Below are 22,189 nucleotides of genomic sequence, written 5' to 3'. Positions count from 1 at the left end.
TGCTAAATTAGACGCAAAATGATGTTGATAATAGCTTAATTTACATTTTACGCATAAAAAGGCCTTTAAAGGGTTTTGCAGGGTGTATAAAAGCCGCCTAATGGTTTTTGACAACTATGCGGTGGTGTTGCACGCTGTAGCAACCTTGGTTTTCGGCCCAAATTGTTTACATGCCAAAACGCATCCGATAGCGAAACCGAAGCGCGGACAATAAAATGACCTCAAATTCTTCCAATTTTCTCGTGCTATCCAAAACGTTTACCGTAAGTGAATGTGTAAAACACTACTCCAAGGAAATCTCGCACTTACTGTTCGCTCCGACCTTTGCAGGAATCGCTTGAGCGTGCGTTTGCGGCGAACGACATCGAAGTGCTGAAGGCGGATTACGATGCGGCCCGGGCCAGTGATAACGACAAAAAGACGGCCCTGCATCAGGCATTTCGCGATATGCTGCTCACCAAGACGGAAGACATTCCAGCGATCGAGGGTTTCATCAGCTTTGCGGTAAACTCCTGCCGGAAGGATATGACCGTCGCAACGATGCCGGTCGTACTGTTGGGCGATATTTTCGATGCCGTCACGCTAGACCGGGCCGAACAGATATTCACGTACGTCGAGAACAATGTGGCCATCTGGAAGGAAGACTTTTTCTTCACCGCCTGCAAACACAATCTGCTGCGTATGTGCAATGATCTGCTGCGGCGGCTTTCGCGCTCCCAGAACACGGTGTTCTGCGGCCGGATACTGTTGTTTTTGGCAAAGTTTTTCCCGTTCTCGGAGCGCAGCGGGTTGAACATAATTTCGGAGTTCAATCTCGAAAACATCACCGAGTACGGGATGGATGGGAACGAGATGATTGTGGAGCAGCTGTCGTCCTCCGGTGGCACGGATCCGGAAGCGGCGGACGGCGGGGAAGCGGAGGAGAACAAGCTGAAGATCGATTACAATCTGTACTGCAAGTTCTGGGCGCTGCAGGACTTTTTCCGCAATCCCAACCAGTGCTACAACAAGGTCCAGTGGAAAACGTTCGAAACGCATGCGAAGAGTGTGCTGTCGGCGTTTAGCAGCTTCAAGCTGGAGGAACACCGTGCAACGTCCAGCACGGCCGTCTCGAAAGCGATGGACGGAACGGCTTCCGCCAACAGTGGTGGTATGCCAATGGAGCAGGACGAGATACGAGAGTCGGGCCACTTTTTCGCCAAATTTCTCACCAACCCGAAACTGCTTTCGCTCCAGCTGTCCGATTCCAACTTCCGGCGGTCGGTGCTGGTACAGTTTCTGATTCTCTTCCAGTACCTCAACTCGACGGTAAAGTTCAAGGCGGAAACGCACGTCCTCACTCAGGCTCAGAGCGATTGGCTGAAGGAAACGGAAACGCAGGTGTATCAGCTGATTGAGGAGTCGCCACCGAATGGGAAAAAGTTTGCCAACACCGCGCGGCACATGCTGTTGCGCGAGGAGCTGTGGAACAGCTGGAAGAACGAGGGTTGCAAGGAGTTTAAGCGTCCCGAAGCGGTGCTGGAGGATACCGATTCGGCGACAACACCGAAGACGGCTGGCAGTACAGGGTCATCGGCGGGAGGAACACCCTCGACCGGCAGTGGTCGACCACCGGCCAAACGACCCCGCAAACCATTGGGCGATCTGATCCGCGATGCTACCAAGCAGGGCAAATTCTACATGGGTAACCCCGAGATTACACGCTTGTGGAATCTTTGCCCGGACAACCTGCAGGCATGCAAAGGCACCGATCGTAACTTCCTGCCATCGCTTGAGACGTACCTGGAAAATCCGAAGGAAAAGCAAGACCCCTCGTTCGAGTGGCGTGCTTTGCGCCTGCTGGCCCGGCAGTCACCTCACTTCTTTACGCTGTTCAACACTCCCTCGTACAAGGTTTCCGACTATCTGGAAAGCGTGCGCAAGAAGATCCAGAAGGATAAGCTCGACATCAAGCTGGAGCATGCGATACAGGAAGAAACGGCCAACCCAGCCAACACCGAACAACCCGAGCCAGAGGGCGAAGGGTTTGTGGGCGAAGAAGAGCAGGAGCAGATGGACACGGAGCTGCTAAAAACGGAACAGTTAACACCGGAAGACAAAAACACACACAAAACACTTGCGGTCACGAAGGCGCAGCTATCCGAGCTAGCGCCGAGCATTGGGCGTGACTGGAAGAAGCTAGCCACGAAGCTCGGTTACGGCGCGGACGAGATACAGTACTTTGAGACGGAGCATACCACGGTGGCGGATCAATGTTGCCATCTGCTGACGCTGTGGTTCGACGATGACATGGACGCAAGCTTAGACAATTTGGCGTACATACTGGAGGGCTTGGAAATGATACAGGCGGCCGATGCGGTGAAGCAAATGATAGCGCTGCTGAGCGAGAAGGTGGAGGAGGTATCGGAATGAGGGAAGGATGTCGTAATGCGGTAATTCCAAACGTAAGGTTTAACAACAATAAAGATTAATTTGTGAACTAAAGTGTTACGTTAAAGACTTATTCCAAAAAAGGGTTTGATAGTGGATCTTGAGTCCACGAAATTTGTAATGAAAAATTCGTTGTTTACCGGTGATTTTAAGTGATGTTGTCAATGTAGGTGATCTTTGGTTGAACGTTTTTCTCTTGTTGGTCCATATCTTCCGATGATTCCTTGGTACAATGCGTCCAGTCGTACTATGAGACGTTGAGCAACGAAACAATTGCCGTAGGTCCCTTCAGAGAGAATAGGTAAATGACAAAGAAGGGGTTTAATTGGGTAGCGCTGTCTCCTTTCCCGACTTCCAAAATTCAAGTCCTTTCTACTCGCGGGATTGCACCGGATCACCCAGCATGGCAAAACCGTGCTGCAAAACCGTTGAGCCTACTTCGGTTTGGAACGGCGGGAACTCAACCCGACACTATAGACTTGGCCTGATGATCGCTGTTGATTGCTTCCAGTGCTGTCAAATGCTTTCACAAAATGTAAACATTCCATACAAAGAAAAGAAGCCGTGAGTCATCACTCCGTGTGTGTGTATATCGTCGTGAAGTGAATTTCCTAAAGCATCACAGTCTATTAAACGCAAATAGGCCAATAAAAAACAGTGAGCATGTCCTCCCGCAAGACAGCCGGACGTCGCGGTACGACGAAGAAGCGGGCCCAGCGCGCCACTTCGAACGTGTTCGCAATGTTCGATCAGGCCCAGATTGCCGAGTTCAAGGAGGCGTTCAACATGATCGACCAAAACCGGGATGGATTCATCGAGAAGGATGACCTGCACGATATGCTTGCCTCGCTGGGTAAAAATCCCACGGAAGATTACCTGGAGGGCATGATGAACGAAGCGCCTGGACCGATAAACTTCACCATGTTTTTGACCCTGTTCGGGGAACGGCTGCAGGGCACGGATCCGGAGGAGGTGATCAAGAACGCGTTCGGTTGCTTCGATGAGGAGAACACCGGCGTCATCAACGAGGATCAGCTGCGCGAGCTGCTGACGTCGATGGGCGACCGGTTCACCGATGAGGATGTGGACGAAATGTTCCGCGAAGCGCCGATCAAGAGCGGACTGTTCGATTACATCGAGTTCACGCGCATCCTGAAGCACGGCGCCAAGGACAAGGATGAGCAGTGAGGGAGTGATTGTATTCGCCAAATGCATTTACACCGAGACGATCGGCCAAGCACGTTGCAGTATCATTTATGTGCACTTCAGTATTTCTCTACTAAATTTGACGTTTTCCCCATTTTAATTCAATATGTGGAGTTATTTAACATACTTGCTATGTACAAAAATTTCGAATCGAAATCGGCATCGCTTGTCAATTGACAAGAGACGGCGCGAAATCAAGATCGAGCTGATCCTTGCGTAGGAGATTGATTGCATCCTTGACGCTGAAGAGCTTCGAGAACGGGCGCCTCCATCGATCAGTATCTCCCGCATCAGCATCGGCAGCTACCGAAATTAAACGTCCTATTGTATTACATACGGGCTCTCCTTATTTTCTGTTACATTGCCAAATTTTAATAAATTTGAGATTAGATAATTTACACAAACAGGTAGAGAGTTGTTAAAGTTATTAAGCCTACTTAAACATCGGATGGATATTATTTTTCGTCTCCGTGGATATGAAATTATTTTTTGTCAAGGGATATTTCAACATCTGTTTTGTTTACGAACCCACGAATAAAATCGGTCATTGTGATTGAAGGTTGCTCGTGTACTTGCTACATCGAAATTTGATGGATGAGGAAGGCACTCCTCGTAGTCGCTTGAGTCCCTAGACGACTCTGATCACCGCCACTATTCAAATAGGCTTTCCATAAAAACTGTCCCAAGTCATACATCAACGGTAAGTTTAAATTGTTTCCCTTCCCATGTTCGATCTCCTGACAGGCTTCAACTTTGTCAGAACCGCCAGACAGGACATTCACAGTCCTTCGATCTGCGCATGTCCTGCAACTTTCCTTCGACAATCAGCACAAAGGCTGTTTTTGTTCGCGTGTTAAGACAAAAAAAATCCTTTAGTACCTTCTGCATCTCAAAAATATAACAAATAAATGGCTCCAATTACTGTGAGTACAACGCGCGAGTCTTTCGGTATAAAATGAGTTGTGCGCGTATGGTGTCGTTTGATCGTATCATCGCCTAATGTGATTCCTGTGTCCCCGAGAGTGAGGAGTGTTTTTGATTGCAGTACACAATTGCGCCTCAATAGAGGGGGAGAAGAGCGAGAGAAAAAAAAAAACTCCACAACCATGAATCCAACCACGATTCCCAACCACGACTTTATGGAGTTGCATCCGGTGCATCAACATCCGGCAGGCTGCAAACAGCACTGCTTTGTATTTACCGAAATCGCCGACATTGAGCTGCCGCCGGAGATCACCAAATATCCGGAAAAGATCAAGAATGGCAGCATCCATTCGTACACGAAGGAAAGCATCTCTCCGCCACCGCCAAAGCTGGCCAAGGATCGACGGAGTCGTAAAATAATTGCCCTGGTGTCGGGGCTGCTGGTGTGCGTAGCGCTGGCAGCTGGTATACCGCTCGGGTTGCAGTTACGGTCTTCCTCACTGCTGGAAGCCCGGTTGGCATTTATAAGGCGTTTGCTGGTGGAGTCACCACTGGTTGAAGGCTACTGGGCGCCCCCGATGGGAGCGAATTTTAGTAAAAGCTTCGCAGAAGTAAAGAGCGGCATGGTTGGGGCGTTGCTGTGGCCCATCGCCGTACCGTGTGCGGCACAGTATCTGGACGCAGTGCAGCTGACGCTGGAAGGGTTGGACGATGCGAGAAGGCTTGTGGGCAAGAATCGAGATATGGCTGTGGTCGAGAATGCGGACGAAATGGAGCAGGCCCACACGGAGGGCAAGTTGGCGATTCTGTTCGGGCTTGAGGGAGGTCACACGTTGGGCTCGAGTTTGGCAGTGCTCCGGTCGATGTACTCGCTTGGAGCGAGGTTTGTGTCGCTGACTGGCGTGGGCTGCACAACGCCGTGGGCTAGCGCCTCCATACGGAACGATTTCTTCGACGAAAACCTTCCATCCACTTTGACCAACTTTGGGGAGGTAGGTACTTCCTTGAGGGGATATCTTCTTTCCGTGCTAATAATGCGCTACTTCCCATCCAGGTCGTGATCCAGGAAATGAACCGCTTGGGAATGTTGGTAGAAATATCGCGACTCTCGGAACCCGCAATGATGGTAGCGCTGAACGTTGCCAAAGCACCACTGCTACTCTCCAACGCACTGCCCTCGTCGATGGCATGCAACGGAACGACGGCCGCCGTACCGGATCACATCTTGAGCGCCCTGTCACAGAATGGCGGCGTACTAATGCTGAACGTCGAACGATGTGGTGATAAACCGATGTCACTGAAGGATGCCATCACGGCGATCAACTACATCCGAGCGATCGCCGGTGTGGACCACGTGGGTCTGAGCGGTTCGCCCAAAAACTATCCACTCCTATTGGCCGAACTGGCCCGCGATCGGTTGTGGGGCTCGGTAGCGATCAAGAAGCTGGTCGGGGGTAATATTGTGCGTGTGCTGCGTGAGGTCGAAACGAACAAGAATCGTTTGCCACTGTCCGAGGATTGGATACCGCTGGAAGCGATCGAAGGAAACGCGTACTGTCGGTATCCAGAAACGTAAGCATGTGTCAACGCTGGACTCTCGGGGCGCAGGGAAGAGCAAGTATTAGCTTCCACATTTGCACGTGTGTCACACCGGAGGGAGTCGCACACACACACACACACACACAAACAAAAATCTTATATGAAAAGAAGATATACATAAAAATAGCAAATAGCAGAGAACATGTGGCGGCAAAGGATGCGCGAACGCAGCCCTTATCCGGTATAGTCAATATGTTATAGAGCGACACAGAAATGGACAAGCTATTATCGCATATCAATTCTTCAAGATGAAATTTAATTTCAACTACCTTCAACTACTACATCTAGACGGAAGAACAACATTTCCTTTACCTTTTTCATTGTTCTTGACTATTGTTTCCAAGATTGGAGTTAGGGGTACCAAGAATAGCAGCGATAATTAAAAAAAACAACTGGGAAGGATCTAGAAGCGATCGCATGACCTCAGCATGTGTTGCAATCATTTTGTAGATGAAATGTATGTAAAACTGTGTAGATCGAACGCATCGAAAGCACTTGTGTCTCAAAGGTCCTGCAGACGGCCCTTTTTTCCTTCCGTAGAGGATGACGATCGCTCTACAGTTCTAGCGATTCAGGGGAGTGTTGGAACTGAGTCGGCAATCAGCAGCATCTTCTATAGAACAACCGTTTAATTAGCTTCGATTAATGATATTTATGCGTTATTAGATTCCCGAGAGCTCGAGAGTTACTACTACTCTCCTCCACAGAAAAATACAAAGAAAGACGAATAAGCAGTTACTCTGTCCTACTGACAAAAAAACGACAAAAATACAAATAATAATAAATGTTTTACCAAAACCAAACTACATACTCTGCGGGCGCGATATGTGGATTTTTCGTTCGATTTTATTCGCTTCCTCAGAAAATAGCATACATCCATAACGGGCGCTTCGAATTTCGAACCATTTCGAACCAACAGGCGGGCACACACGTATTCACGCACACGTGCACACTTACACACACACACACAGCCAGTTTTTAGTATAGTTTTGTTGTTGCCGGTTCGCCACGTGTTCGCCATCGTCGTATCATGTTGCCTTGTTCCGTTCTTCTACTTCTGCTGGATGTAAGCTTTGTTGGGCTGCTAGTATACGTATACGGGGCTGAGGCTGATTATCGTTTGCATTGTCTCATGTATGATGTATGGATATAGTATATTGTTGTTAGATAATTTGCAAAAGGGTGAAATGGAGAGCAGTTTTACGTTAGTTTGTACACATGTTCAAATTTTGTTCGCAGCAACCAGATCCAGGTGAGGCAAAATTTCGAATAGAATAGGTAAACAACAAGTGAAGCATTAGATGATGCGTTACAAAGTACCGGAGTTGATTCAGTATCTTCGAATGGTGGATGCTGCCTTCGGTTTCGGTTTCGGTTTGTTGTGCAGCATCGTCGCACACTTGGGAATGTGTCGTTCGGCAGCAGTCTGATTGAAGCGACGCGAGCAATGCGGACACTGGATGTAGTCCGGATTTTCGGACGGTGGCGGCGGTGGCAGATCGGACAGCTTTCCACCCCGGGCCAGATGAGCTTTCATCTCCTTGGCGGCACGGATCGTTGCGATAAACTCCTCGTGCTTCTTACGCCAGTTGCTCTGTTTTCCACCGGCAGCAGCAGCAGCAGCTGCCCCGACGCTACTAACCGACGACAGCTGACTAGATTGTTTCCTGCTAGCAACGGAACCGGCCGGTCCCGTGGATGATTTTTTGCCCTTCAGCACGAAGCTTTCGGCATCGGTACCCTGCACCCGATGCTTGGTAATGTCGAACACTTTGCGCTTTTTGGACTTTGTCTTCTGGCAGATTTGCCGATGCTTGTCGATCCGGTCGGTGGCAAAGTTGCGGCTACAGATGTCACACCGCGTCAAACCGTCCGGGACGGGTTCGTTGGCGTGCTGCATACTGCTGGATACAGTCGAGGGACGGCGTACCGATCCGGCAGAACTGGACGGGCTGGTGGGCTGTGTGACCGTGCGCGATGGTCCGTTCGATCTACCCGATGGCACCGTGGATCGTGGTGTGGCAACTCCGGACTACGGGACAAAACGGGATAGGGGAGGGTTTGCAATGGTTTACAGAAAATTTTAAATCAACTCGGCTCTGTTCATGGCTTACTTTGGCAGATCCGTTTGGAGAGCGAGCGGCTGGCACACTGCTGGACGAAGTAGCCGGTGATTTTTTTGAGGACTTTTGAATAGTGTTGCTAGGTGCGATGGGCTTCGTCGCGGTGACTGCATGTGTCTTACCCGGCTTCGTCACCACGCCGTTTCCGTTGAGGACATTTACACGATCTGCCGAATCCAATGCATCTTCGTCGAATGGCACAGTGTCTGTTGTTTTTGTTTAAAAGATTGGACAAGATTTATTATTTTGTGTGCTTTTGTAAAAATATCCATCGAGTCCTGTAAAAGGGTAATCGAAGACATCTAATAAACCTGTCTCGTCAAATAGCCGATCAATTGCATGTTCCGGGATTGTTTTTATAACTCAATAATACTCCGCCCCAAAACCCCGTCTGGCGGTCATAAATTATAGGAAAAACGTTCCCTCAACGAAAGAACGTAAAATCCGTAACCCTTCTGTGAGTTCAGTTCTGTGTGTGCCGCGTGGGAGAAATTGTGCTCATCCCCACCGGACTCGTGAAAGGGATACGATAATCGATTTTTGAAAGGCACATGCACATGACGTGTGGGGAGTTTCTGACTGACTGATGGGGGGATGGGTTTACGTTCGCTACGGTAAGGCGGCTAAGGTGTGGTGTAATTGGGTCCCGGGTATCGATCGTTACTTACCTGGAAACTTTTCCAGTTCCAGAAAATTATCGTTGTCATCATAGCCAGCACCGTTCGGGTCCAGGGCGTCTCCACCGTTGTTGGTGCGATTGGGCTGGTTGGAAGTGATCAGAACGAAAGGAACGCGCGGTTTAGTGAAATTCGCCCACCTCCATCAATAATGTAGCTTCTTGCCGTTGCATTTCGGTAGCGAGTAGTGAATGGATCGTTAGACGAAAGTACTTTTTCGTTGGCGCACCGTTGTGTCGAAAATGGAACTTAACCGGTTTGAGCCGGGTTGAAGCCCAACGAAATGACGTTGTAAAGAAACTTTCCTCCTTAGATCCACTACTTGCGCTACACAAATCTCGATACACACCTGCATGCCCACGAGACTGTCCTGACGTAGGTTCGTCGGCCCACGCGCTTGTGCCTGCTGCTGCATCAGGCGAGTCCGGGAACTGGCCGATATTGGTGGGACACGTGGTTTGTTGTTCAGGCCCGTCTTGGCCATACCACGCGCCAGGGAAGCACCACCATCGTTGCCGTTGTTACTGGTGTTACCGTTGACCGCGTGGTTACCATGGGCTACCGGTACGGTGGAAGTCGTTTGGATCGGCTGCAGTGGGTAGCTTTTGTCGATGCCGGCCACCCGGTGACGGCGTTCGTCGAACATTTGTCGTACCTTGCCCGCACCGAGCGTGGACGACAGGCTGGTGGCATTGAGCCGCTCCGTGAGCTCAACCGTTGCACTTACGGCGCTACCGCTCGTCGCGGTCGCGGTCGTTGCCGTGCGGCCTCCGTTCGACGAAGCAATGGCCACCGTACCCGTGGTAGTGGTCGTCCTCGTCGCAATCTGCTCTATCTTTCGCTGGTCACGTTCCTGCTGTTGGCGCTGCTGGAAGCGCATCTGAAAAGAAATGCACACGAAACAATTAGGACAGCGTTCATGCAGCAGCATAATGAAACCAGCGTTCCTCTGTTTATTCCCGCCCAAGAAGCACGCCATTTTGTTTTCCCGGACACCTATTACTTGTCTCACCCAAACACGCACACACACACCTTTTTCACAATATTTTCATATCGATTAGTGAAACTTTCGATAATATCACCGTAATCCAGTGATTTGAGCTTCATGTTCGCCGCTGCGGTCACCTGGTGGTGTTTGTGTTCCAAGCTGCTGCTGCTCCAAGCCCACGACGACGTGTTGTGGCGCGTTACGAGCGTACGCTTGCCTGCGAGGTACATCCGCGTCTGAGCAACGGCATCAAAACAAAACCCGTGCCTCGTTCGTATGCGGCAAGGTGTGCGCGAGCATCGGCGTTACCACCGTCATTCGGTTGCATCCCCCAAAACAGAAATTAGACAAGGACCCACGAACGACGACAACTAGGGTGAATGGCGTGGTGCAGGAGGATGCGGACGAACCGAAGCATTCAGGCTGCACATTTTCCGAACGGGCGGTGCGCAGGTTGTATCCGAAAACTGGGGTAGATTTATTTATAGCAACCTTCCTAGCAAGTCAGCCCTCTAGGTGCAAGGCAACCATGCGAACTCCGGAGGGAATTTATGCAACAAACAACAAGGAGTACAACAGGCGCATGTTTTGTTTTGTACCGTGGTTTGAATGGTATGGCGGGGAGCAGGGACTTTAACAAAATAAAATATACAAGAGTACACGTGGAGCTAGAAATCGAAAGCGACATCGGATGGGTGGAAGGCACAATTTAGTAGCACGGAGGAGTACCGTCGGGTTGGGTGTGTTGGTGGAAGAAAAAAACATACAAAAAAGGACATCAGTTTCGAGTAGGAAAACACGAAATCACGATGACACACAGCGCCGGTAGGATGGGTAATGGTATAGCGCTGTACAATAGCGACCGTTCGTCTTCGGTCGGAACAGATTTTTTTCTGGAGTTGGGGCAAAGAGGGATAGACGACTGTTGGGTGAGATTATGTGGTCAAAGACGGCTAGGAAGGCCACAATGACAGGTTGAAGTCAAGATCCATTTGCCTAATGTAATGCTGTTCGCTTTGGCGCTCTTTTACATGGCAGGAGTGAGTATTGGATCCTACCTGTACTCGTTCCTCGTTTCGAAAGTACTGACATATAAGACTGGTTTGAAGTACCAGCTCATCCTTTAGCCAAGATGAAAAAAGAGCTTATAGAGTGATAAGTACCTGAGTGATAAGTACCTTTAAATCCTCCATTAGTATTCCTTACTTATAATCAGTGGTTACTCATCTAGAAGAGGAACTTACATCAAACGTTCGTAGCGGTATGCGTCCGAGGGCTTCCAGCAAACTACGCCCCGTCCAGGAATCATCCAAACTCACACTCACTGCACCACTGACAATTGTTCCGCGAGCCAGCAAGGGATCGGATTTATTCACACTTCCGCCGTTTGGCATGGGCGCGTCATAAATGGCATGGGCGCGTTTGGAAGCACGCTCTCACGCTAGTGGTACGCCCGAAACGCGGCACAATACTGCCGGAGGCCTCCTGTTCACGGTCAGGAAATGGTTGTGAAGAATAGCATTTTCTGGGTCTCACCACACTGGGACGCTTGGTGGAATGAGTGACAACACTCGAATGCTTTGGTCGGTCGGTAAACGGCACCGATTACAACTACATGTCAGTCGATTTGGCACGGACAAAGGACATCCTGGCAGGGTATTGACCATTGATTGACCGTTCGAGGCTTAGCGGTGTATGCAAAGGGAAACGACACAGGGCATAGCGATGGTGAATCATTAATGCACTATGTTAGCTACAAGAACGAAAAGAAAGCAATTCCACACGAGGTGTGTCTCTGTGTTTGTGTGAGTGTGTGTGTATGATTTAAATATCGATTGCGTCGGTGACGATGTAGTATCTTTCATCGAAGCCCTATATGGCAGGGACGGGGAAGTCATTATTGCTATTCAATGTCATGTGAAGGAATGGGTAAACAACCCAGAGCGTTAGTGTCTTTCCGGATTGGACTTTACAAGCAAATATGTGTAAAATTTATCAATTGTATCTCTGAGTAAGAAAGTTGGAAAAAAAGCAAACACTTCTTGATGACCGGTTATAATCGTTTTGAGTTTTAAAGCCAAAAGGTTAAATAGAAAACAGGCTACGGATATCCGGATAACAGTGTTATACGGTTCTTAAAATTTACCAGTAATTGAAAAGATTGTTTGAACGAAATAGACATTATTATACAAGACCAAGTTGATTATATGTGGTCCATGTTTGATCGCCTACATCGTGTGCCTAGCGGACCTCAGCAGTGAGCAAATGATTTTTTTGGGAACACTTCTTTGAACCCGCTCATTCTGTACTCACGAAAAAGTAGTGATTGATAGTCAAGACTTATACAGAGCTGAAAAATTAATTTATTTTTACAGCTCGGGACTCGGGACATTTTTTCGCTCGGGACTCGGTGGCAAAACAATCGTGAAGAATGCATCATGAATGAAAAGTCTGGGCAAAATTAAATCTAAAGAGTTATTTCCGCTGAGTTGAGAGTTAAAATATACCGAACAATATAAAAAATAGACACTGTAACCCAATTATTGCTATTCGAGGTTTCCTATTTAGAAACGTATACTTCCCAATATCTTTTAGTTTTAGTTTTAGTCCCGTAATCAAAGCTGGTGTCTGTAGTGAATCAAGTCAAAATTGAGTACAGGTCAAGTCCTCAAATCTTTGCCAATTCATTTTAAAATATGCAGGTATCTTTTTGTAGCTAATTTAAACAAAATTCAGGCACCAACGAATTTAACAGTTTTAAAAAATTCTCGAATACGGATGTCCGGTAAATGCCTTCCAATAAATGCCACATAATTTTACCAAAAAAAACCGTTAAAAATAACTTTTAATCCAAGATAACATAAAACGACGTGTTATTACTTGATCTAACCAGTTGTGCCGATTTACTTGAAACGCCCCACGCACCTATTTATTTTAATTGGACGAGGTGAGTAACTGATATCATTCATCACGGTATCAGTTTTCAATGTTTAATGCTTGTTGCTGAAAGGCTACGACCCGATTGGTTTATTAGTGGTGTTGTGTTTGACGCGTATTTTCTTAGATGTCCCGCGCTATGAGAGTGTCTGATTCCAAACACAAGGCTTACGTCCTTTGGCGCCTTCATTATTTTGACCAGGTGCTAACAAGGGAAGTAATGATATTTTTCCTTAGTTCAGAGCATGCAATTTATTCCAAGGAACGCAACTTGCTTGCTCCTCCCTTAAGTAACACAGTAATGGTAATGTGAAATGTTATATGGATGAAGTCCACTTTAGAGTTTATGTAGCATGTTTATTTTAATGACTAACAACAAAGCCGTTTGATTTTCTGGAGAACTTCTTTCAAGGCGGAGCAAACATCCAGCGGGAAAGACTCTGCACAGGTTGATACATTTCATTGGTGTAATTATATTAATGAATTCTACCCAGCTGGTGTAGTGTGTTCCCGGTAATTGTCGTTGCTGGATCGAGCAAAAGATTTGATGAGCGCTTCTCTAGTCGTTGAAGAGCGTAGAGTTAATCGTATCACAGCAGCTTCATAAAAGCAATCCCACAAAGTCGTTTGCTTGTCGTGAACAGATGATGATGATGATGAAAACCTCACAGAAGATTGCAGAGACAGTCAGGTGTTGACGGCTCTGTGTGATAGGAACTAATTAGGTATTTAGTTTTCGGATAAGCCGGCGACAGAAGATGTCATGTCACGCCATATGTGTCGTGGATAAACTTGTTGAGTCGGGGGAATAAGTTTAATGAGGCAACGCTTCTTCGAGAAGGTGTTTGTAGTTGATGTGGCATCAAATTTGCACATTTAAAGTTTAAAGTTGAATGATTGAAGTGCAGGAGGAAGTCTGATTGGATACTATTTTTTCTACTCTCTCCAGTAATGTACTTCATTTCGTAGCAATAAAAGTGTGATATAATTGACCTGAAGGGAAAGCAAAATTCTTATTGCCAGGAATCAGAAACCACTTTCGAAGCAAAAGATCGTAAGAAATCGGAAACGCTTGCAAAAATCTTGTCTGCAATATATGTATCTCGTTTGACTGGTCTAGTTTTCAACAAACAGAAACTAGATTTCGTCCAACTCAAGCCGTCCCACAGCTGTAGGTGTTCCTCACGGCCTAATACAACTGCTGCTTCAGGCAGCATGACTGCAAAACTCACTTGAAATTTCATGTTCAGCATTAAGCTCGTGGCAAGGTGGATGCATGTGGGCAGTATAAAGTATGTGAAGTAGAGGAGTACAGCCGCGAAACTTTTAATGTTTCGCTGATTAAAGGCCAACCGAAAAAAAGTCTTTTGCTGGACTGTGAAAGAACACGAATGAGTTGTTTCAATGACATCTTTCATTTCTTCTTTGGCATTCCTCGTATAAGGCGCGTAATGCCTGCACATTGTCCATCGATCATCGTTTACCATATTTAGTTGAATGGCGACGATTACAGTGCACACAGTGTGGCACAGAGCGTGTGTTTCCTCAGCTATTCCCCAGCCAGCCTATCTTGCTACCGACCGAATCATTATCAATTTACGGTTGACGAATGGTTGAGAAGCGTCGTACTGCCTTGCGCGATGGACCTTGGATCCAACAATCGTACTGCTTGTCCCAGCTGAATATCTACTCCGGGTCTTGCGTTTATATAGCAAGGATTGTCAAACAGCTTGGATTGTAAAATGAGATGTCATAAGTCTACTTTTCTTACACGCAAAACAAGCAATTAGGATAGTTTTTGTATGGACTTTTTACAAATCTGCTGTAAAGTCTATCAAACAGTATGGGAATAGATTTTAGAGTTATCTTTATGAAATATCGTAGTTCATCATTCTTACACAACCGTAAAAGCAATCACTCGTCTATAGCTGTTCGAAAATCATGGAAACCCAATAAAACTAACCCAGCTCGAATTCTATCGGTATCCCGTATATAGATTCTTGCGTGCCTCGAGCTACCACCCATTAAACGGGATTATTGCCAATGGCTACGAGGCGAACCACAGCTTGCTTCCAGTTTTCCCACCAGTTGGACAAATTGATGGCCCGATAAAATCTAGAACGACCGCAAAGTTGAAGATGCTTCACTAGCAGCCACCAAGTGGCCTCCATTAGCTGGCAGTTATGGTTGACTGTAACCCGGCACTGGTGTGTGCTTTTCAATATATCTATAAGAAGGCGTCTGTGCGTTCCTGTTTCTTTTATCGTACAAAGTAAGGAATTGATTTTATCAATCTATCGAACAAAACCCCGGTAAACGGGCCGGGGGAATCGTTTTGTCCTGCCCAGCCGGGCCGTGGCCAGGCGGGTGTTTAAGTGCGTGCTGTACAAATACAATTACACACCGCAGCAGCAGATGCCAAGGTCGGCGAGATAAAAATGTCGATCCGGCTTTCATGCTACATTAAGCGGTTTGATAAAAGTCTCGGCAACACACTCGGCAGCATTCATTTACGGTACGTACGAGACGACACACAGAAGGAAGCTACTGCACCAACTGCAGCCGTTCAATGTTAGCACGCATCCGAGTGTAGGAGAGTGCACAACAGGCACGGGTTATTATATATGGGCGATAAAATGCATATGATTTACTGCAAGACATTAATCCTCATGCTGATATGTCGTGTCGTGTTTTATGTTCCTCTTGGGTTATCGGCGAATCTCTTTCAAATGATGTTCAGAGTTGCGTTACAAGTGCAAGGGTCAGTTTGTGGAGTTGCTACTTGAATTTGTTTATCATGAGCTTTCGTACCCAATATTCTTCTATCATTTTAACAGTTTAATCTTTTCTTTTAAAACAATCATGAACCAAAAACAAATTCTGTAGCGTAGACTTGTACCCCGACTGCAACTACGTCATACGGCATGTCAGGGAGAGTCGGTGATGAAGTATCCATCCTCACGGAAGACTGATCCGGTGGAGCGAAAACCAATGTCGGATTGTTATTCAACCTGACCATTAAAAGCATTCCCGGCGTGTGCGCTGGCAAGAGCAACACCCCCTGGGTCTAACCGCTTCAATTACAGAATGCATTCGGGTAGCGAATCAAAATAAGACGAAATAAAACCCAGCCAGTTTTGATGTTCATTCGTGCGAGAAGTGTTTTTGTGGCGCGCAGTAGAATCTGTAGCGCACATTTCCGTATCGAGAGCTTCCGCCTACACGGCAGCGGCAGCAGTAGAACTGATTTTGGAATTCTACTCAGCGATCAGTGCCACACAGTTTTGTATTTGTAGAGCCTCTTACACCTGGAAGTGTTGCAATCCGTGCTATAAACACTTCTTATTTGGCTTATTATAAGCGGTCGGTTGTCGGTCGTCACGGGAGTGTCTAGATAGAGTTGGCTTGATTTATTGATTTATAAACAACCGGACCTTTTCGTTCCTTAAGTATCTGAGGTATTTGTGGGAACTTCATGTTACAGAGCAATCCACGTAACATAAAATATTAGTTGAAAACAACATTTTTGGAAAGACTTTACTTAGAATCATGGTGCTATTGCCTGCAGACTTTTGCTGTTTTGGCACAGCCGTGAAACCACTTCGAAGCCATGAGTCATCAGCATTTCGTTACCATTCGTCCAATGGTGTGCATGGAAGCATGTGTCGATCCACGTTTGGATGTAAGGTCGGGCTTAAAACGGGCAACAAGTTGAGTCAGCCCCAGGGCAGAACATGTACAGCCGCTCGGTACGCTCGGCTCGTTTGCTGCGGGTTCGCCGATGGTGGGGAAAGTAGCTGGATTGACGCTTAAACGGAACCGGAATGCTTTTGGAGCAACGGTCTACGGTGTCGTTACGTGGGAGGATCCTACGTTACGCGAGCGAATCAACCGGCAACCAAGGACGGTGAGACTGGTTAGCGTTGAACTGTTGAGCAGCGCATGTCGCGGGAAACTTTATTGCAATTAGTTAATTTATTTATTGCAACCGAAACACGGAAGTTTCGTTCGAAGTCATCAAAGACGACATAAGAAATGTAGAATACGCCTTTTAATAAAACATATACAGTGTCTAGATTTCGAAACTCGTTGGATGATCTCGATTGTTCGGTTATCCAGCTAAGGGTGATTTAAATCAAGGAAGCGAAAAACGGCAGGCCAAGCCCTCTGAAAATTGTTTTGCCATAATAAAAGAAGATTTCTGTGCGTTATCTTAATTTCGAGTTATATCCCAGACATTGCGCGAAAATATTATAAAAATTCCTGGATTTAGACAAATTTGACTGGTTCTCTGACTCTATCGATCGATAAACCTGGCAAAATGTTACCCGAGTGCTCAAATGCCATGGATCCAGAAAAAAATTGTTCAACATTTTTATTTAAGTTTGAATCTAGAAGCCTCCGGAATACTTCCAAAATTCCAGGATCGCTTTTCGATCAGTTGGTAGGAGAAAGTGTGTGTATCATCATAAAATCCCTTGTTCCAGACAACCAAAATTGCAAGAAGTTTCCAGATATGTGTGAAAGGCATTCTATTTCTTAGAAACGCAGGAAACCTAAAGCTACAGCTGCCTCCAGTTGCATGAACATGGGTACAAGAAGCTCAAGACCTTGGTCTGCCACTACTTGCTTCCTTGAGTCGGATAGTCACTCCTGCGTACAGGAGACTCCGTCCAGGTGGGATTTAATACCCGGTCCTGCTGTGTGATGGTCAGCACCGCTAACGCCTCTCCTACCGGACTGACCTCTGCCATTGAAAAATAATACTTTAAAAAAATTCAAATACAGTCTCAAACACAATTTTACGAAGACTAGTTTTTGTAGAATAAAGTTAAAAGTATTGAAAACTAAGATAAAAAAAGAAAAACGTATACAGTTTCTAAAACAGCACGACAGTGAACCAAAGATGTTTAAGATCACTATAAAATAAATAGATTAAAGTTTTCCATGAAAAAGAGGAAATGAGGTTGTAAAAAATGAATACAACTCAAATCGAAACATTTTCCAATAAATTTAATATTATCCTCTCCCATATCAAAAGTTTGTCCATTAAAATGATTAAATATGGGTGTAGAAAACAGCTAGAGCCCTCGAAGTGGAACAATGCGTTTCAGTTTTTCCTCTACAGGCTCGATCTACCTCTAGATAAGTTTTTTTTCTCTCTCTCCCAATAACCAAATGGTAGTTTATTGACGCCATTATGAATTTATTAGCGCGCGGAAGACCCACAAAAGCCTGTTTGAGGTCACGTGGCCCGATCGCTTACCTGCATCTGTGCCAGCCTTGACGTACCGACGACGGCTGTCGGTGCACCAGCTCGAACTGTCGTCGTTGGGCCTCGACTGTCCATGTTTCCGGGAAGTCGAGAGTCCTTTCTTTATTGCTGCTGCTGTTGCTGTAGTAAGCTGGAGAGAGGAATCACAAAAAAGAAATGAAAAAAGTGCGTGTTAGTTGAACGTTCATCGTCGTCGAAATGGTAATCAAACAGGAAACTCTCATTCCACTAAGCAGTGGCCAACCAAAAAAGGGTAGCGAAAAGGGAGGAAAAGCGGTGTCCTTGAAAATGGGGGGAAAAACTAGCAGTTGGCAGATACACTTTGGGGTCGCAAAGTGGAGTCAAATAATTAGGACACCGTCCAAATTTCGACCAACCGCGGCAGGGCGTGTTGACATCCAAACCTACATAAGCGTTGCGTGAGGTGAGTTGGAACACCCTCCGTTGGGTTGCCACCGGTTCAGTAATTAACTGTCCGTAATTCGATGAAAGCCGGTAAACGAAAAATGAAAATAATGCCGCCGCGTGCGCATCGAGGATCTACTACACACCTTCGAATGCAAATGATGTCACGTTAAACATTACATTGTGAATCATCATCGACTCCAATGGATGTGGATGGGGGAGCGAGGAGGTAAACGGTCCCAAGGCGCTCGAGACGACGACCGGCCGGGGCACTGTCGATTAGGTCCGAGAAGCGGAGCGGATTTTATAGTCCGTTTATGGATTCGGACGACGATGCCGAAATAGGCAACTGTCGACCGCCAACGCCAAATGCTGGGGCGTTACTGTTGCTGCTGCTGCTTCTTGGGGCCTGGTGCTCGAACCTGGCAATTCGTACCGGCAAGACGAGGACGGGAAGCAAAAGTGTAAGGTTATTTCGTTTTGGTGGCTGGGTGGCGCACAGATAGATCTCATCGCATTTTATGGATTGTTCATATTTAATCTGGTCGTTGTTTTTTTCCTTTGAACTTCTACTCCACCACGGCAACTTGCGGAGGAGGCACAGGATCCCGATGGATGTGGTTTGGTGTGGTACAATAAATCGGCTACGCTTATAAGGCAACAATAAGTGGGAAACCTTGCCAAAACGTGCCCCCAACGGGTTCCTGAACTCAACGATGTCATTCTGACATCATATGCATACACAAACCCACAGATCAATTAGCAAGCGTGAAGGAAGGCCTTTTGCAAACTGGAGCATCTTTGCGTTATCAGACATTAAAATATTGTTTCACAGGTTTTGTTGGTACGAATCGGCGAAGCGATTGGACACTTTCCAGCTAATGCAAAGCGGGCTATAAAGATAAGGGAAAGCAGTTTAAAAAAAGAACTGTGACAACATCCAATCGACCGGCTACTATCGACGGACAGGCTATAGACGACGGTTGTGTTTGTTTTGGGGCGTGGGAGAATCTGACATTAAAACTGCCGGTTGGTGTTTGTCTGCCTGTCGCTTGTCGGAGACTTCCGGTGTGAAAGGTACACGGACGCAGTGTGATGGCCCCTTTGGGGAGACGTTTGCCCGTTGCAAGGACGAGCAACCAGTCACCCCTAGCGTGACAAACAAGGGTGTAGGTGTTGCGGCAAGCAACGGTATGTAAACTCAGTTTTGCAGCATGCCCTTGCACCCTAGCTAAGGGTAAGCCGCCAGACTACCTAGAGGCACTGGCGTAGAGTGTTGCATTCCTGGATAGGTGTCATCTTTTTTTCTGTCTTTCTGGCTAGCCTAACGAGACTGTCAAAAGCGGCGATAATGGTTCTGCTAGAGTCATGGTCGTTTGCTGTCGAGTGAAAGACGTTGACCTGAAAAAATGGCGATATACGACACGAAGTACCAGGAGGATGATTCAGGACTGTTAAATATGTATTTACGATCGATGGAGGCATTATTCGTTTAAAGTGAAGCATTCGCTTAGAGTTGGTGTTGTATCCATCTTTAATCTGGAAAAAAAACATGGCTGATGCGAATCGTTGCTAAGCAATCTCCAAGAAGATGTGTTTCACATTAAGTGCAATAAACATATCACCATCCAAACTATGCTACGCGATGAAATCAGAGTTTGCGGACGTACCTCAAAAAGCGAAACGCGTTCCCTGGCTGGACCGATGCGTCAGCGTTTGATTTGTACGTTCCAGGACAGATGATGACGCGTTCTTGGCTTATTTTACGATCCGCTTACGAAGATGAGTACCACCGGATGGCGCAAAATGTAAACACACACTTTCTTCCTTCTCACGCTTCTATACCGCACACGCACACACGAACACTTACACAGCAAAAGGACCCTTGATTCGCGAAATGCGCGTTTCTATCACCAACTACTCTTCCAGCACCCGGGCAATTAGTGGGCAACAAGCGAATTTGAGTCCAGCAGATGGACTTTGTTCTACAGCGAGCTGATCTATGCGTGCGACTTCACCGACACTGTGATTCACTTGCCCAGTGGCAAACGAGGCACCGTAGTGTTGAAAAAAATATAAAACAACAGAAACAATAACGAAACCGCCGGGACGAACGTTAACGCGCGCGCGCCCAAGAACTTTACTTCTTCACTGTCGCCGTGACACTGCGAGCGAGCGTCCACCGAAAGCTGTGAAGTTGGTGAACGTAGCGACAGAAATGGGGCTGTTGTACGTTGTTGTTGTTGCTGCTGCTGCTTCTGGCACGCACCGAAACGACACAACTCTGCACGCTGCGCCTACTTAGGTTTTTTTGTGTTTCTGTCTCGACGCTCTCCCGTGCTCTTTCGCAATGGTGGGGTGGTTTTGTATGCTCTCCCAGTTGTTTGGGGGTCTCTAGTCGCGCTCGCAGCGCCTTCCTCGTTCGCTCTCGTGATCGTGCCGTGGATTCCGCGCGGACGGTTGGAATTTACTCGCGCAACGTTCGCGGGTGTGTTTTGCATACGTCTGTGTGTATGAGGGGGTTGATCGGTTCGGGTGGCTCTCCGAGTTTTGTGCGCCGGTTAAGATCAAGAACGAGCGCGCGCTCCGATCAATCGATTAGTGTGGCGTGGAATGCAAATGCCGGAACGGTACAGAATGGGTGTGGAATGCGTCCGTGTGCTTGGTTATGTTTGTTTACGTGAGAACGATCGGCAAAAGAAATGTGTGAAATGACAAATTTAGAGTTTCTTGGAACATTATTTAAATTTTCTGTTAATTTTTACGCTCTTATGGTGCTTGATGATTTTGGACAATTTTTTTTTGTAGCAGAAACAGGGCAGTCGTGTTGGCCAGATAATGGTTTGCTAGTCTATGAAAGGCGTGTAGCACAGGCAACAGATGGGATTCGATATACGGTCCGCCCAAGTGCAAAACTAGCGCCTAGACTAGTAGATCACCAACTAGCTTTTTGAGGGGCCGCATCGTTCAAAGGACCCTTGTCGTCCAAAGTGAAAGTGATCGTAAAAAATCTTCCTCTTCCTAAAGTATCTTCCTAAAGATCCTGGTCGAAGCGTATTTGTCGTTCAAGGGAACCTGTCGTCTGAAAGATCTCTTCTACCATGGGATCTCTCAGCCGAAGAGGCTTTTAAGTTGATGAGTTCTCGTTGTCCAAGCTTCAACTGAAAAGGGACCTCTTATTCGAATTGTTGTCGAAGCTTAATCTTTCAAGAGACCTCTTGTCTGAAATAGACACGACTTCAAACAGAACCTCGCATTGGCAGAGCTCCTAGGTTGATGCGATCCTAGGCCGCGTCTTCTAGGCCTCATCTCTCAAGAAAGCGATCATCTCGAGCGAGGTGATCATAGAGGTCTCGTTTTTTAAGGCACTGTTTGTGAAACCCACAGACTTCTTACTCCAAGGTCCTCTTTCAACCGTCCAAAGAGCCTTGTCGTTCAAGAGGTCTTGTTGTGATATTCTTTCCATAGACCTCGGTTCTTCTCTTCCGTTATAGGATTCTTGCGATGGTACTTTTAATAGGAACGTTTCCTTAGGCTCTATTCACTACATTTACTACTGAAACTATTAAAACTGAAATCATAACCACAGAGGTGATAACGGCGATGGCCTTCAAACGGCAGGAAC

General features: G+C 46.8%; 4 protein-coding genes across 5 annotated transcripts; 3 read left to right on the top strand and 1 right to left on the bottom strand.

Moving 5' to 3' along the window:
• Positions 1-110: 110 nt before the first annotated feature.
• LOC118506901 (THO complex subunit 1) lies at positions 111-2,484 on the top strand. Its single transcript, XM_036044684.1, has 2 exons — positions 111-263; positions 331-2,484. Exons 1-2 carry the CDS (start codon positions 216-218, stop codon positions 2,410-2,412), a joined length of 2,130 nt encoding a protein of 709 aa, XP_035900577.1. The 5' UTR covers positions 111-215; the 3' UTR covers positions 2,413-2,484.
• A 463-nt stretch (positions 2,485-2,947) lies between these two features.
• On the top strand, positions 2,948-4,046 carry LOC118506951 (myosin regulatory light chain sqh-like). Its single transcript, XM_036044770.1, has one exon. It carries the CDS (start codon positions 3,094-3,096, stop codon positions 3,616-3,618), a length of 525 nt encoding a protein of 174 aa, XP_035900663.1. The 5' UTR covers positions 2,948-3,093; the 3' UTR covers positions 3,619-4,046.
• Positions 4,047-4,316: 270 nt separating this feature from the next.
• Positions 4,317-6,962, top strand: LOC118506922 (dipeptidase 2). Its single transcript, XM_036044719.1, has 2 exons — positions 4,317-5,552; positions 5,615-6,962. The coding sequence occupies exons 1-2, from the start codon at positions 4,743-4,745 to the stop codon at positions 6,134-6,136; spliced, it is 1,332 nt and encodes a 443-aa protein (XP_035900612.1). The 5' UTR covers positions 4,317-4,742; the 3' UTR covers positions 6,137-6,962.
• Positions 6,963-6,985: 23 nt separating this feature from the next.
• On the bottom strand, positions 6,986-20,841 carry LOC118506909. Of its 2 annotated transcripts, XM_036044703.1 has the most exons (6): positions 20,235-20,841; positions 18,151-18,289; positions 9,309-9,839; positions 8,951-9,044; positions 8,274-8,488; positions 6,986-8,191 (listed from the first exon to the last, which is right to left on the bottom strand). In XM_036044703.1, exons 2-6 carry the CDS (start codon positions 18,232-18,234, stop codon positions 7,490-7,492), a joined length of 1,626 nt encoding a protein of 541 aa, XP_035900596.1. In that variant the 5' UTR covers positions 18,235-18,289; positions 20,235-20,841; the 3' UTR covers positions 6,986-7,489. The 2 variants fall into 2 exon arrangements, with proteins under 2 accessions (XP_035900596.1, XP_035900595.1); XM_036044702.1 differs by lacking the exons at positions 18,151-18,289; positions 20,235-20,841 and adding an exon at positions 9,992-10,192.
• Between the last annotated feature and the right edge of the window lie 1,348 nt (positions 20,842-22,189).

Source organism: Anopheles stephensi, chromosome 2, assembly GCF_013141755.1.
Source record: "Anopheles stephensi strain Indian chromosome 2, UCI_ANSTEP_V1.0, whole genome shotgun sequence".
In the NCBI taxonomy this organism is placed as follows: domain Eukaryota; kingdom Metazoa; phylum Arthropoda; class Insecta; order Diptera; family Culicidae; genus Anopheles; species Anopheles stephensi.
This window is presented reverse-complemented; position numbering and strand designations above follow the sequence as displayed.